The sequence below is a fragment of the Malania oleifera genome, chromosome 6, assembly GCF_029873635.1.
Source record: "Malania oleifera isolate guangnan ecotype guangnan chromosome 6, ASM2987363v1, whole genome shotgun sequence".
In the NCBI taxonomy this organism is placed as follows: domain Eukaryota; kingdom Viridiplantae; phylum Streptophyta; class Magnoliopsida; order Santalales; family Ximeniaceae; genus Malania; species Malania oleifera.
Window position 1 is genome coordinate 98680173 of NC_080422.1, and position 17131 is coordinate 98697303.

General features: G+C 34.3%; 1 protein-coding gene across 4 annotated transcripts in view; it reads left to right on the forward strand.

The window, feature by feature from the left end:
* LOC131157673 (uncharacterized) overlaps positions 1 to 17131 on the forward strand; it is a 109821-nt gene that overhangs the window by 77418 nt on the left and 15272 nt on the right. For 3 of the 4 annotated variants that reach the window (XR_009137305.1, XM_058112002.1, XM_058112003.1), the window contains 3 exons: positions 2743 to 2843; positions 3538 to 3633; positions 13428 to 13495. Coding sequence is in view for 3 of the 4 variants with exons in the window: in XM_058112002.1 (XP_057967985.1) it covers positions 2743 to 2843; positions 3538 to 3633; positions 13428 to 13495 (265 nt within the window). In the remaining variant the exon portion in view is untranslated. The remainder of the gene's footprint in view (positions 1 to 2742; positions 2844 to 3537; positions 3634 to 13427; positions 13496 to 17131) is intronic. The other variant, XM_058112004.1, reaches the window with a different exon arrangement.

Here is a 17131-nt window from a genome sequence, read left to right on the forward strand (position 1 = left end):
TAGGCTAGTCTATTTCTTTGCTTCTTGTGAATAAGTGCAAATGTGCTCCAATTTTGTTCACAAGCTGGTGAAGATGCAGTTTGTCACAAAATGCGCAATGCTAGCTTCCTTATGGTTGGAGCACTTGATTCATACATCATCCACCAATTAGCCGTGCAAGATATTTTAAGAACATAAGTTAGTACTTAGTAAATTGTGCAGACTTCTTTATATATAAATACTTACCTGGTGCCGAGGAAAAGTAGGTCGATTAAGATTTCTAATTATAGGTCTACTAGTTTAGTATCCAATGTTTAGAAAATAGATTAGGAGGCCTTTAAGGGCTTTCTCTCCAGATATATGCATGCTTTATTTTAACTTCTCAGAATCTGCACTGCATCTTTTCTTGCACTATAATTTTGGGTGGAAGGTTCGGAACAAGTTATCCAGTTATTTTGGAGAAATTTGGGTTTGTCCAGGGACAATGGAGGAGTTTCGGCAATATCTTTTGTTGGGTTTGGTACGAAGAAGGAAGGAAAAGTTCTATGGATTAGTGCTTTATTTGCAGTAGTTTTTGATGTTTGTAGAAGGAACAAAACTCGCTTATTTGTTCAGGGAAAAAATTAGCATTTTTGTTGGTCTAGGAGAAGATTCATTTTTGGCTTCTTTGTGTGGTGCATGGGTAATGGTAATTTCAAGGGGATATGCTTCTTAGATATTTAGCAGGATTAGCATTCTCTATTGACTTCTTATGTAATAACCCGAACAAAAATAAAATAAAATTAAATAATAAATAAATAAATATAATAATAAATATCTTGGAGGAGATATTTTTAGATATTTATATATAAATATTTTGGAGGAGATATTTTAGTTACTTAAGAGCTAAGTTATGTATTTTTTTATATAACTCTCTCTCTATCTTTCTCTAGAACCCACGCCCACTCTCTCTCTCTCACTTCGATCTTTTACCGATCGTTGCCCGTTTTAACAATCGGAAGTTAGCACGAGGATCAGGGAGTGAATATCTACAAGTCTAACGGAGCAGATTCTCGAAATCGGAAAAAAGCTAGGGTTTAGTTTTCGAGCATTTTGGGTTGTTTTTCAGGAAATAGGTAAAGGGATCTAGTTAAGTCAGCTTTTTAATGATTTTGAACCGTACGAAATGTTTATGGAGTGTATTTATGTTTTCAGTTGAGGTTTCAAAAACCGACCGTTCAAAAGGTCATTTTCAAACCTAGGATATATGGTATCCTACTTTAAATACAAATGAATGGTGGGAAGGCTGGTTTTATGTTTTTAAACCATAAATACTATGTTTTCATGGTTGCCTATGGGTTATGTTTAAAGTACAGGAGATTGTGTGGAAGGTGAATGGTATGTATGTATTATGTTATAACCGAAATGATGAATGTTTGTGAAATACTGAACTGTTTGCAAAATATACTGGAACTGCTTGTGAAAATACAGGATGATGTTTACCGTCGTGAGGGCCAGGTATATGTTTAACGGCTGTGAGTCAAGTATGATATGACAGTCGAGGGCCGGAAGTTACATGTCAGGTTTTATATGAAATGATTATGAAATATGGTTTTATTACTTAAATTACACGATATGCTTTAGGAACCCTGATGGACCATTATGTTTGGAGCACGGTACTGTTGTTAGGATTTATATATGTGACCATGTGCGCCACACTGTACTGTGAGAGTGGTGTTGTGGTCTATGTCGATTAGCCTCGGTAGAGGGTGTACCATACCTGGAAGGTCAGACTTTCAGGACACGATAAGGCAATCAGGGCACGCAAGTACGTTGTGGATGCCTGCGTAGTTGGAGTTATGACGCGGATGAATTTGGACTTTGTCTGGGTTGATCACCCCAAGCTTAGTCTAGCCTTCGGGCAGCACAACCCTAACCACGGGGGTTTATACATGGCATGCATATATGTACATTTATGTAAATGATGACGTTATGAAATGAATGAAGTGTTTATGTCAAGAAAACGAAACGAGTATTTCCAACTATATATGTACATATGATGTTAAGACAACTATTTTCGGTTATATGAAGAATGAATGTTTTCTGTAAGCACTAAAAGCATGTTGCCCACACACTCATATTAACTTGATCACTTTTACTGAGAAGTGTCTCACCCCAATATACAAATCATCTTTTCAGGAAACTACAGGCATCGTGCTTAGCAGGATCAGGGGGTGAAAGTTAGATTAGTTCCTTTTTTTAGAGTGTCTGTAAGAACTCTAGTGTATGTAAGTTATGTTGTCAGGCTTAGGGCTTGTATGATGGTCGTATGGACCGAACTAGTTGTCCAATTTTGGTCGGATTGTAATATGGATGCATGGAAACCTTTATGTATGAACGAACTTAGAACTCTGATAATGTATGTATGGAGAATGTTTCATTACTTCCGCTGCATTATTGTTAAATGATTATGGTATTAGGTACGCAGATGTCACTTTAGTAGCACCCCGGGCTCACGTGGCAGGTCGGGGCATTACATCTTACGCTGTGCTGATTTCCTTGGATTGTTTTTTTACACTTATTTGTTTTCTTCTTTTGTTTTCCCTGGGGTTTCTTCGGCTTTATTAAGGAGATGTCTCTTCTCCTGATTGAACATTCTTATTCTATCTAATGCATATCTTTGGCTATAAAAAAAGTTTATTTTTTGTGCAGTCTCAAGTTTTTAGTTCTTTTTTTTTTTTTGGGTCATTATGCATCTAATTTTCACTTGAATTCATTATGTAGGTCTTACCTGTGGCATGTTTGTGAGAGACAATGTAGAAATACCTTGCCCTGATAGTGCTGCTGGTCTTTACATCAGGACACGAACTGGCCAAATTGTCCAAGTACTTACTCTTTTTCTTGAAATTCCAGAAATGCATGGGTTTACTTACATTTTTTATTATCCAACTGATTGCAGCCTCTTACAATTGCTTGTTTCATATTCTGTTTTGCTTTTTTTCCCCCTTTACTAAAATTTATGTTGCTGATATCATGGGATATCTCACACTTTTAAATGGGATATTTTGTCGGAATAATAACTAAATAGTGAGGTAAAAGTTGAAAATGTACTGGTTATGTTTAGGTTCCAACTAAACCAGAAAAGTAAAAAAAGCATATTTCTGTCCCAGGTTTCATATAATATGTTAATGAAGTAAAGTAAGGTATTTCAGTTCAAGGGAATTTTAGAAAAAAAATTGAGATAACTGTGAAAATGTTATTTTTTTAAGCGCTGGCCAGATTTTGGGAAATATGTTACAATCAAATCAAAATATTTATGGCTTAAAATCATGGGGAATAAATGTATTAACTATAAATTGTTGTGTCATGCGTTTTCCACCACAGTTATAAACCTGTGAAACAGCATCTGTATATCCTTCTTTGATTTGGTGTCTTTCCTATATGTCACATGAGTCATGCATGCACAAGTAAATAGCCGTTCATAAAGAAACAAAATTTGGTGGAATGAAATTCTTGTCTCTATTCCAATAGACGCATGTTGACTCTTTTAACTCCTTTTTTTCTTTGTGGATGTATTAGGTTGTCTATGGAGAAGATGAAATAGCTTACCAAGTTGGTGAAACCACTGAAATACTGTCAAGAGGTTATCTCTGTGCTACACCGCATTGTGTCAGGGTAATTTTTGCATTTATAATTCTTATGTTCTTTAGAAACTAAATTTGAGGTTAACTGTAATCTAGTAAATAAATTAGATTGAAGAATAACCAAAATAAAAAAGTTTGAAAAGCTACATATCTTCAATCTGTCAGATGATTACTAAAACATGTGGCAAACTATGTGAGATAATTATTTAAACATTTGCTATGTTACTCACTGCATGATGTGTCATACTTTTTAATAATCAACTCAAGGACTGAACCTATGCAGTTATTGAAACTTTTCATTCTATTTCAGTCATTCAATCCTGGTTTTTTTTATTAGATCACAATTTGATCTCAAATTTATTTTAAGGTTTTTGTGTCTGGTATTCTTGTGCTTGGGTTAGGACATTAATATGCTAAATTTTTGTGAAGTGAACAAAACAATAAGTTAACAATAATGAAATGAAACCTAGGACGAGTGAAACTTGGGTTCAAATACCCAAAATGATAGTTAGGGCTCCACCTCTATAATAGTGACCACATCAATACGAAGCGATCTCATGCAAACTTGCCACTATAGGAGGTTCATCCACACCACCAAAGACCAGAAGCAACTCCAAGAGTCTCCAGGAAACACAAAAGTCGCAAGAAAGATACCTGGACAGCACTGCCAGGTCAGAATTTTAAGAACCCCTTCAGATTTTGCAAATCAACCCCATAGATAGCCAGAGATATTGCAGATCTGTAACACTGAAATTTCATCACCGAAGGAGCCCCCACGTGCCGACTGAAAGCCGGATTTTGGCACCACACATCAGCACGTGAGAGCTCATTAAGGACTGTTTTTGCTCCAGTTTCTTCCTAAATGCCTTGAATACCTCCATACCCCATAGTATCAAGCTGTGGGTAATGTCTTTTGTTCAAAGATCCAACCTTCTCTGGCTTTTCACTCTTGACACTTTGTGAAAGATTTTTTGGTAGTGACATTAGGGTTGTGTGTTAGTTTCGTGGGGTTGTGGCAGTGTTATGCTAGTTGGTGACTCGTTCATGGTCATTTCAGTTGTTCACTTGTTTGTGGTTGTTTTGTTTGTTCCAGCCATTGCCCTTGTTCATTGATGGTCTTGTTTGTCAGAATTGGGGTGGAGTCGATGAATCCGTAAAGCATGTTTCCTTAATCATTGTCATAGATAACAATTAAGAAGTTGTACACAAAGAATTATGTGCTACAGTCTAAGGCTATCAAGATCTATTTGACACTCTTAAGGTAAACCTGAACACTTGTTTCAATTCGCACCTAGTAATGACAAATGAAAAGAAGTTCGGATCTTAGAAGATGCATTCATAATCTCCCTACTGTGAAACTCAATGGAATCCTAAATTGCACAAATGTGCACGCATTTGGATGTATGCAAAGAGATTTGAGATTATGTAAAGCTCTTATATTCTAATAACATTACATGTATAATTGTATATACGATTTATCCATGGAGTATTTTCAGTTACAACATGGAAATGGGAGTGCAAAGAGTACTCTGCAGAGGTGAAGATCATCCATGAGGAATTCAACACTGCGCAACCCATAACCACGAATGTCTGTGAGATGCAAAAGCAGAGGAAGCATATGAAAGTTCTTCAGGTTATGGCAAATTTAAAACCGAGTTTGGGATGGTCCCAAATCATCAGTAGTGTAGAGTTGCCATCCTTTGCTGATGTTTATTCTCACTTCCTTTGTGCTTAATGCTTCCTCCTGTACACATTCCTTAGCCTCTGCTTATGGTGTTTGAACCTATTTCTTTGAGGATACTTCTTTCACTACACAAGGTGATATGGTTTTCCACCAAGTAGAAGTTCTAGGGGTGGGCATGGTAGAACCCCCCCCCCCCCCCTTTTCTTGACAAGTGCCCTCTCTTTGGACAAGGAGGCGATACTTGAGGAATGTTAGGATCTTTACGGTAAACCGCCACACATGGCCAATGCAACCACCTCAAATTCCAACTTCTCAGGCTAAGGTGGGGAGCACTCTACTATATATGTGGATGAGTATTCTATGTTCTAGTAGTATCAACCTTCTTAGCAAGCTTCTCTTCTTGTTGCATCTCTTGCTAGGTATCCCTACCACTTGCAATTTCTCACACTAGTACTTCAATTTTAGATTTAACCGCCATTGATCATGTGACTGGTATGACAAATTTCTTTCCCACTCTCTAGTATTTTGAAAGCTTACCTTGTCCTACCCTTGTTAATGAAACCAATGCTACCATTAGGGGAATAGGGACAGAAATCCCACTTCCTCTGTCTCTCTTTATTTTCTTATGTATATTCCCAAATTTCACTTCAATCTTATATTTGTTCGCAAGATTACAAAAACCGTGAATTATTCAAGAACACCCTTTCCTTGCTATGTTGTCATTTAGGATTTGAAGACGAGGAAGACTTGATGGCTGACATTAGGTTTTGTGAACTTCACTACTTTGAGTTGCTATCTCCTTCTATTGCCCGCACTGCTACTACACCACTCTAAATCCATTGTTGCCTGGGTACACCTTCATTAGACAAGCTTAAAAAGTAGGTTTTTTTTTTTTTTTTTTGGATTATTGTGAGAACTCCAGCCATCGACAAGCCCCTCTTCAGACCCCCCCGCCCCGATGCGGCACCAAACTCATAGGTTGGCAACCCTCCCCCCTAGTTCGTTGGGCAGGTAAATCGGATGCGGTCGCGGCTTATTCACACTTGGGTTGATTTCAGGAAGCGGTTACCCTCCCATGGCCCCTCCTTTACGTCGTGCGGATGGGACCCCCTAAGGAGCTACAAAGCGCACCATGACTTTGTCACCAATGGGAATCGAACCTCTGATACTCATGTTATCCCCGCCTGCTTTACCACTGTTCCATGCCCATGGGGGCATTTTTTTTAAAAAAAGGGGTGCAACACGAGGACTTCCTAGGAGGTCACCTATCCTAGTTCTGTTTTTGTGTGTGCCTTGTCAATTTTGAAAGCATCAATTTGCTTCCTAAGTCAATAAATGGGCGGTCAGCCCTTTTATGTTAGCATGTTTGAATTCTTAATCGGGGGGTTTCAATATTTTGTAACTTTTGTTTGATGACTATTCAAGGACGACTTGGATTTATTTAATAAAGTATCATTTTTGAATTATTCAGAATTTTTGTGTCTTACAAAATAACAACTAATTGATTTTCCTAGTTGAGTACATAATACTGGGGGTGTGCAAATATTATAGAAAAACCAAAATCCCACCCGAAACCGAACCGTCTCACTCTTGGCTCGGTTTTTTAGTTACGGTTTTCAGTTTTTATTCTTAAACTTTTTTATTAAAAAAAAAATAAAAAACATTGGTTTCCAATTTCGATTTTGGTTTCAGTTTTGTATGTAAACCAAACAAAAAAGCTGAAGTTTAGCTCTGTATGTAATTTAAATTTAAAATAACCGTAGTTATATTATTATATGTAATTAAACATTTTTATTTCATTTTAATTCTGCAAATTTATTGTTTGGTTGTTTGATCTTGGAGGCATGTGTGTAACAAAACTGAAGGGGGAAGTAGAATAGGTCTTAAAGGAGATCAAGAATCTCTTTTCCTTGTACTCGGTCAATGTGGGGTAAATGCTTCCTTGAATTGTAGCCCACAGCCACACGCCTTCGCACGCCCTTTATGTTCGGATGCCCTATTACAGTTGTCTCACTTCAGCTAGGTTGTGAGTGCGAAATCTTCCTATACCTTACAAAAAGCCAAGACTTCCTCTTCCCAACCCATCAAAGAAAGGTGAAAAGGCCTGTGCTGACTGCTTGGGTTGGCCACTGGGCTTAATATTGGGCTCGTATATGCCTCTGTTAATTATACATTATTTTTTATCGAGCCACATCACGTGGGTTAGATGATGGCCCAAGAAGCTTCAATTTTACAATCCAAAATATTCAAAAACCGAAAGGTAAACAAACAGTCCTGTTAAACTAATGGTTTGATTCTCTATTGAAACTTCAGTTTCCAGTTTGGTTTCAGTCTAGAATTTTGGAAACCGGTGATTTCAATCTAGTCATCAGTTTTGGCTAAAACTGAACTAAAATGAACCGATTACACTCCTACTTGGAAGTGATACTGCTAAGAACTACTTTAGTACCCAATTTTGCTACCTATATGATTAAGTCTGGTATTGTTCACTAGTTATCTTGTGCCTACCTTGCATCATTTTTTGTTTATGATACTTTCTTTTAGTCTACACCATATTATTCCAATTCCTTGAGTGCTTTTGATCTCAACGAATCCCTTCCTCTGCCTAACCTTCTTGATTCTGGTTTATTATATTCGTCCAATCATGTATCTTTATCTAGTTTAAGTCTTTATTGCACCTTGATCGTGCTAATTTGCAAGTGTATACACAATGGCAGCTCAAGAGAAGTCTCCTCCAAATTTTACTTTTACACCTATCATTTCTTCATCTGATGACCCATTTCCAGAAATGTTGATCTTCCCATTGCTATCTAGAAAGGTAAGCACATGCACACAGAAGCCAATCTCAAATTTCATTTTCTATGATTTCTTATCACCTTAATATTATGTTATTAATACTATGATATTTTGTTGTTGTTCCTAAATCTATTTTCGAAACCTTAGCCTATTCTAAATGGAGGATTGCAATGGTTGAAAGAGATGCGTGCATGATAGGATAATTATACTTAGGAATTGGTACCTCTTCATCTTTATAAGTCTTGACTAGTTGTCATTGGGTGTATAACGTGAAAATCAATCTAATGGTGGTGTGACCATTTAAAAGACCACCTTGTTTCTAAGGAATACACTTAGGTGTACGGTTTGGATTATTAAGACGAATTCTCCTTTGTCTCCAACTTGCCTCATTTGTTCATCTCCATAGCCACCACATTTTAGAAGCCTCTACATCAATTCGATGTGAAGAATTCCTTCCTACGTGGTGATGTTCAAAAGGATGTGGAGGAACCACCTAGGTTTGTTTCTAGAGTCAAACTTAGTGTGTTGGCTCATGAAATCATTGTATTGTTTAAAGCAGTCTCCTAAACCATGTTTTGGTCGATTCAGTACTATAATACTTGAGTTTGATCTCTAATGGTGTGCAATAGATCACTCTATATTTTATTGTCATACATGCTTGTTCTGTGTTTGGATGATATTGTGATTACTTGTGGAGATAATCGAGGCATCCAATGCTCAAAGCATTTTCTACCAGATAAATTTAAGACCAAAGATTTAGGATGAAATTCTTCTTGGGTATAAAATTATCCAAATCTCATATGGAACCAATTCGCCACTGGGGAAGTATGTTTTTAATCTTTTATATAAGACTAAGTTGTTTGGATCCAAACCGTACACCCATGGATCCTAAATAGGGTGATTTTTTGGGTGCCCATTTATGATATCAAAGACTAGTTGGAAAGTTATACTATCTTACAATTGCTCAACCAATCATAGCAAATGTTATAAGCCAATTTCTAGAGTCTTCGAGAACAAGTCACTAGGATGCAATCATTTGCATTTTGTGATACTTCAAAGGTGCACGTGGAAGAGGTATGTTATATCAAAATCAAGGTCACACTTATATTCAAGGATATACAAATGCTAATTGCATTAGATCACTTTTCGAAAGAAGATTAATAATCGGGTATTGCATTTTTGTTGTTGGTAACTTGTATCTTAGAAGAGATGAGAAATAAATTATGTTGTCTAGGTCAAGTATTGAGTCAAAGTATCAAGCCATGGCTCACCCTACATGTGAATATGTTTGGTTAATGAACATGTTGGAAGAACTTGATTTTCCACATTCTCGGTTTGTGGAGTTCAACAATAACAATAACAACAAGCCTTAAATCCCACTACGTGGGTTTGGTTATATGAACGCTTTTCCACCAATTCATGCGTTTGAGGGAATTTTCTTCGACTAACTTAAGAGCTATAAAATCCTTCCTCTCTACCTCATCCCAAGTTATTTTATGTCTACCACTTCTTTTTTTGGTATCATTTACAGCCAAGTTGATATGTAATAATCAAGGTGTTATTCATATTGCTTCCAACCCAGTCTTCCATGAGTAGACAAAATCCATTGAAGTCGATTGTCACTTGTTTAGAAGAAACTTGCACAGAAAGTCATTGCAACAACTTATGTGAAGTTTGAATTATGATATCTATACTCTAGCTTGAGGACGAGAGTTACTAGTTATTTTGGTCATCTAGCATTATTACTACGTGGTATTGCTATTTTAGTAAGGACAGGCCTAATTATTTGGTCTTCCAATTTACTGAATGCTTCAACATTTTCCAACGACACCCCCAGTGACCAACAATTCAGAGAGGAGAATGATCCATGTTTCACTTTTTTATTATTATTATTATTTTTCTTGGCTTCTCTTCCTTAATTTTGTGTTGAAATCTGATTTGGCATTTTGATGGTGTTTCATGAATGAAAGTAAATTTATTCCCAAATCAGAATTTGCATCTCAATGCCAAGATTCAATGAAAAATTCAACCAAGTGCAACATGTACAAGTTGTTCAAATATTGTCGGTATATTTTTTGTATTTTTCATTACAAATGAGATTTTTGTTAAAATTTCTTTGATAATTATTCTTTTATTTTTAGTCTTTGTGTGAGTGGGAGTTTTGTTTAAATTTTTTCTTTCATATTGAACTGAATGTCAGTTTTATTTTTTTACGGCTATAAATCTTAGTTAATTATATTAGAATTTTAGTTAAAAAATTGTGGAAGAAATTGTCCATGATCATGTAAATTGGTGGAAGGGGATTCATGCAAGAGGCTCCAACTAATGCGATTTAAGGCTTGGTTTGATGTTGTTGTTGTTATTTCAGAATCTAAAAATTTTGTGAAATTTCTTAATTAACAAGTACACATGTTAAGTGGGTGGGTATGGGTCAAGATGGGTTGGGTCATTTATGACCCATTTATATAAAATATTTGACCCATTTATGACCCATACCCATTTAGACATGGGTCAACCCATTTCCCATTTAAGTTTAAAGCATGCGAAACCAATTGTTGCACATGGTGAAACTTATAGCTATCTTCAAACATTATCATTGTACGTCTTCCTGCTCTCTTTGAAGGTTATTCAATCTATTGTTCGATTGAAAAATATGTACGTAATTATGTAATTAAGTATATGCATGCATTCAAACATTAGTATTGAGTTCGTAATTAATTATATAGTTTAATTTCAAGAGGTAGTTGTAGCCAATAATATAATTACATATGTATATAATTACGTACATATCTTTATCAGCCAATTACTTAATTATGTACATGCGTGCACACATATTAATTGGTTTGCATAATTACGTACACTCATGAGCAAAACAAACCAATTATGTACATATAATTATGTAATTTTTTACTCACATATTCGAACGAATCAAACCAAAGTATCAATATATTACAAAATTATATACATAGATGTCCAAGTTACATTTTAATTTCAATTATGTGTAACCAATATTGTAATTACATATTTGTAGAAATATCTAAATCAAACCAATTACATAATTACGTAGATGCATGCATATTAATTACATAATGACATGATTATGTATGTACATAATTACGTACATGCATGCATATTAATTGGTTTGGAAAATCAAACCAAATCAATTATGTACATACATAATCATGTCATTATGTACATATTCGAACGGAATTTCCATAATTATAAAATTATGTCAATATATTTCCAAATTATAGTATTAATTACGTAATTGTGTTATTTAATTTTAAATGATAGGTGTAACCAATACCATAATTACATATTTACATAATTAAGACATATCTAAACAGAACCAATTACATAACTATGTACATGCATGTATATTAATTAGACTGAACAAACCAATTATGTACATATAATCGTGTAGCTAATTACGCACATATTCAAACTGAATTGTCCATATTATAAAATTATGTATATACATTTCCAAATAATAGTATTAATTATGTAACTTATGTAACTATGTATGTACTTAAATTTCGAATAATGTGTAGTTAACGTTATAATTACAATGATCTGCATAATTGTGAACGTATCTAAATCAAATCAATTATTTAATTACGTACATGCATGCATATTCGGTGGTTTGTACAACTGAATCAGATCAATTATGTACATATATAATTGTCTTATTACGTACATATTTGAATCCCACAATTACAAAATTGGGTATGTAATCAAATTATAATGTTAATTACATAATTATGTAGTTTAATTTCAAATGATAGTTAGGTATAACCAATACTATAATTACATAACTACATAATTACGGATAATATCTAAACCAAACCGATTATGTAACTATGTACATGCATGTTGCATGTATATGAATCAAACCAATTGCGTACATTTATAATTGCATAATTACAAATATATTCATCACAAATTGTTCATAATCACAAAATATGTATATAGATTTTCCGAATAACAATATTAATTATGTAATTATTAGTTTAATTTCAAATGATAGGTGTAGTTAACAATTGATAAACTGCATACCTACAAAATTATGGACATATCTAAATTGAATAAATTATGTAAAGTACTTACATGCATGCATACTAATTGGTTTGAAAAACCAAAGTAAATCAAATTACTTACATATACATAAGTGCGTAATTACATTCATATTTTTGAATTATAATATTAATTATATAATTATATAATTTAATTACAAATGATAAATATAGACAATACTATAATGGCATACCATATAATTACGGACATAACTAAATGAAACCAATTATGCAATTACGAATATGCATGCATATTTATTAGTTTGAAAATCAAGTCAAATTATGTATGTAATTATATAAATATTCGAACTGAACAATATGTAATTACATTACGCACATAGAGATTCAAATTATAATATTAGTTACTTGAAGTATATTTTTAAAATAATAAATTAAATAGATTAATTACCATTATAATTAATAAGGTTGGAAAAAATTTAAATGGGTTGATGGGTTAAGCAGGTACACCCATCTAACCCATTAATAAATGGGTCTAAATGGGTCATCCGTTTATGACCCATTATAATTACATGGGTGTGCCCTAACCCTTTTATTTATGTTGGGTATGGGTGCGTTAATGGGCCACTATTAACAAATAAATGCCAATCCAAATAATGGTTGCAAAGTATTTGTTTGCACACTAAAAGGGCATAGGATTTGTCTTACAGGGTGATTCACCTTCTTTTTTTTTCCATAACCTATCCTTCTTACAGTAAACTAGGGTACATTGTATGATGGGAGAATTTTTATGCTAATTTTCAGTGCGTTAAATAAAGATTAAGATTTAGTTCAAATTTATCTTTTGAGTGGAAATTCCTACACATTGTGCAGGTTAAAACTAGTTATTATTAATATGATGTCATGCGCATAGATGCATGGAGCACTGCTTTTCTCTTGCCTGTTTACTAGTAACATTAGGACTCATCAAGATATGGCGAGGACTTCTATTTTTTCTAATAAAAAAACATTAGGTTGTTGGTGTCTTAGCAGTTTGTCCTTTTTTCCTTCGCTGGTGAATGAATGGAAATTTCACTAATTTGTATCTCATTGTAAATTCTGCAGTTAGTGAATATAAAATGGAAATGGTGCTTAATCCATTTGTTTGTTATATGCACTAAGGTTGAAGAACGTAAGATCATGCAATTGGACTGAGGCAGGCATGCCCATGCCAAATTATGGAAATAATTTCAGTTCTTTTGTTTTTGTTTTGTTTTTTTTTTTAATAGTCAAATTTTCTGATAATTTCTGTTTTGTTTCACTGTTGTTTATTAGGCTCCTAAGGGAGAGGAAGCTTTTGGTCTTGAGCGTTCAACATTTGCATTATTCATGCAGCCTGACTGGTATGGTATCGAGAGCATCGAACCAAATATTTAATTTGCTGTTTTATGGTTGCATGGATGAAAAAATGTAGTCTTAACTTTAGTAATGGCTTCTCTTATGTCACCCATTCATTGGGATTCCCACTTGTTGAACTGTTTTTAACAACAAAAGTACCAAATAAGCATTGAGATGCATTCAGAAGGCTTCAGATCTCTCAGTTTGTTCCTTTCATCTCTGGCACACATGTGCTGATCAGAGTAGATTGAATTTTTCTTTACCAAATTCTACAATTGTCCAAAGTAAAGGCAGATGAATTTTTCAAAAGCCCAAAATTTTTTTTCATTTCTTGTTGCTTTTTCCCAAAGCAATATCAAATAAAAATCAAAATTTAATCGTATATAATTTTTAGCCTATAAGAGATTATATTATGGTCCTAAATAGTTGATTTGTGTTGAACTATCAAAAAGGCGTATAGGAATTTTAAATGAGATGTTAACTTGTAATGTTTCATTTATCTTGTTAATTTAGATGGAAGAAAAAATTGGGTCTTCAACTTGATTCCATCTGGTCACATTCCAACTTAGTTAAGGAATCCATGTAAGCTATGTAACTATAGACCCATCATGTCCTTTTTTGAGGAAAGTAAGCAATGTGTGCTGGATCACATTCCTCATATCAAAGAAATTGTTTTTTCCTGGTGAGGGGGGGGGGGGGGGGGGGGGGGCAATAATTGCTATATGAATTTTTGGTGGTACTTATACCCTTTCCTGTTGGTGCTAGCACATAGTATGGAAAGTGAAAGTAGGAAATAAGGCTTCTAAAATGCTGGGAAGCTGAATACAAAAAAACTTATAGTGTATTGCAATATGTTGTGTAAATATTACAAGAAGTGCTCAAGTGTTTGTGGAAAGTAAAACAACTGATGAGAAAGCATGTTTTTGTCTTGTGAACACTGCTTATAGACTTTAATTTTCAGCTGATGTGGTTGAACTGAGGCATTCTAGTGACCTTAATGATTTTCTTGTAACTATGGTTATTCCAAACAATTTTTTGACATCTATTCATCCATTCTCCTTGGTTAAATGTCTGTTGTTGGCATGGATTTTCTAGCTCTGTCTCTAGAGTTAAATGTGCAAGCCTAAATATATAGGTCTCTTCTGATTGTCAGATTGACTCACCTGTTTTTCTCCCAGCCTATCTGTGAAATTATCTCTGGTATTATCTCTTTTCTCTAGCTGCTTGTTTTTTGAGGATTAATCACTCAAGGGCCTAGTGGCAGAGCCACACATAAGTTTTTCTATTACCTTTTTGGATAAATACGAAGGGATTCCTTAAAATTTTGGGTTCAATGTCATTTTGGTCCCTAAATTTATTTTTTTTTTATATATGATTTCCTCCTTAATTTAGTCATTTTTTGCAATTTGTGACCCTGAACCCATCCACTCTCTAATGCATTGACTACCGCATTGACCATTCATAGCGTGGCAAAATCATTTTCTATAGCTCAATTTAATCTTTTTTGCAAAACTATCTTTCATTTGCTACTTAAGCAAAAAAAAATTCAATAGCACCATTGTATACGTGGAACTTGCAGTGGCATTGATCTCACCCACCCATCCTTCACCATTGCTGCCTCCACTAGCAACATTTCATTTCATAATATCCAGGCCTAACCGTTTTGCATGTCCATCAATTACTATGTGTGAATGACAACTCGGCATTAAACCAGTTCAGCATTAAACTTACACATTTCAAACCATGCAGTCACTGAAAAATTTTGTGGGGAAGAGTAAAGGCTGCTCAAGGACGGAATAACAAGTTTAAACACCAATCACCATGTTGTTATTGGCATTGATAATCTTGAGAAGCATGTTCAAGATACGTTCTCCATATGGACATAGTCATGATGTTCCTCTTCCTTCAAAAGCAGCACAATTAGCGCATATTGGACCTTGATACGCCCTGATTGATTTTTTTTTTTTTTTTGCTTCATTTGCCAGGCATTGATACGAAGTTCTGTCCTGTTGATATTTTTTTTATAACTTTTTTTATGTAGCAACTGAAAGAATTTACAAGGGAAATTAAAACGAGCTAAAAAAAGGTAAATTGCCCCATATAATTCGTTCAATTCAAAGTGGAGAGGCTTAGGGTCACACTTTGCTTGCGAATTGTAAATTAGGAGCATAATTGACAAAACTCAAACTTTAGGCATTAGGGACCAAAATAACAGCACCCTCAAACTTTAGGAAACAATTTTTTTCTTTAGTCTTAACTTTTTTATATAATTTTCCCCCTTTACCTATTCATTTTCAGTCAATTTAAAAATAGAATACAGCAGTTTACTATAGGCAAAGAACTAATAGTCTAGTTGTTTATTTATATTTTTCACCTATTTCTTGTAGATTTTTTATGTTTTTTACATAATCTAAAACCCTTTTACGTAGTGTTCCCACCCAGACATTAGTTGTCTTATTAATTCCAAAATATCAAAAACCTTGTATTAAAAGCAAAGTTCACAGTTTTAAAAAATAACCCACCTTTGTCCTAAAACAGCTTGTTAAGGCTTAATATACGTTGTTGGTCCAGAACCTGACAGCCTAAGCTTTTAGGTAAAGTAGTAATCTAACGTGGAATAAGAGTCATGGTTGCCAGGAGTCTTGGGCTGTAGTTTTGTTGCCCGCCTTTATTGTAAGTTCGTTAAAAATTTACCGAGTTCCCAATATGGGTGTTATTCATTGTTTATTTATGCCTCCACATGCAACCAGGCTGCACGTGAAGGGGGCATTAAGGCTTGATATACATTGTTGGCCCACAACCTACAACTTAAGCTTTGAGGTAAATTGGTAATGTAACACAGCTCAACCAACTAAATAAGTTAATTGAGAAAAGTCTATTGGTAGAAATGGCAACAGAGAGAGAATGGAATAGAGAGGTGAAGAGAGAGATAGAAATGTTATTACCTAAAAATTATTCATCAATTTTTTTAGTATGTTTAATTCATTGATTTAATAATCAAATATAGATCATTGCAAGAATGATTACATAATCATGTCTATTGAAAGAGATGCAATTGATAGTACAGATTTTTTTATTTTTTAAAAAAAAAAAATGGGGCAGCACCTCCTAGGCAATTGATAGGACAGATGATTGATTGTATGGTATACATTTCCAGAAATGATAATTTATCACTTATCACTGTTAAGGCTTTATATACATTGTTGGCCCACAACCTAACAGCTTAAGCTTTTAAGTAAAATCGTACATAGCATGGTATCAGAGCTGTGGTTGTCAGTAATTGGTCCTAGGTATCTTCTTGCCTGCATTTGTTGTTTTTTTAATTACAACTAGCTTATTCGCCTGTAATGGGTGTTGTCTATAGTTTGTTTATTTCTCCACCTGCAATAGGGTTGGAAGTGAAGGGGAGTGATATGCCTTGATACACTCATACACATTGTTGGCCCCCAACCTAACAGCTAAAGCTTTTAGGTAAAGTGATAATCTAAGAATTGCTATAAGAGTTATTTGTCTTAGAATGATTTTGATGAAAATAATTTTATCTTACTTTTCATTATAATTACTTGAATCTTGTGAATAACATTTTAGTGTATTATGCTGTTAGATATTCAACTTTAAATAGAAAAGTGTTGATGCTCTAG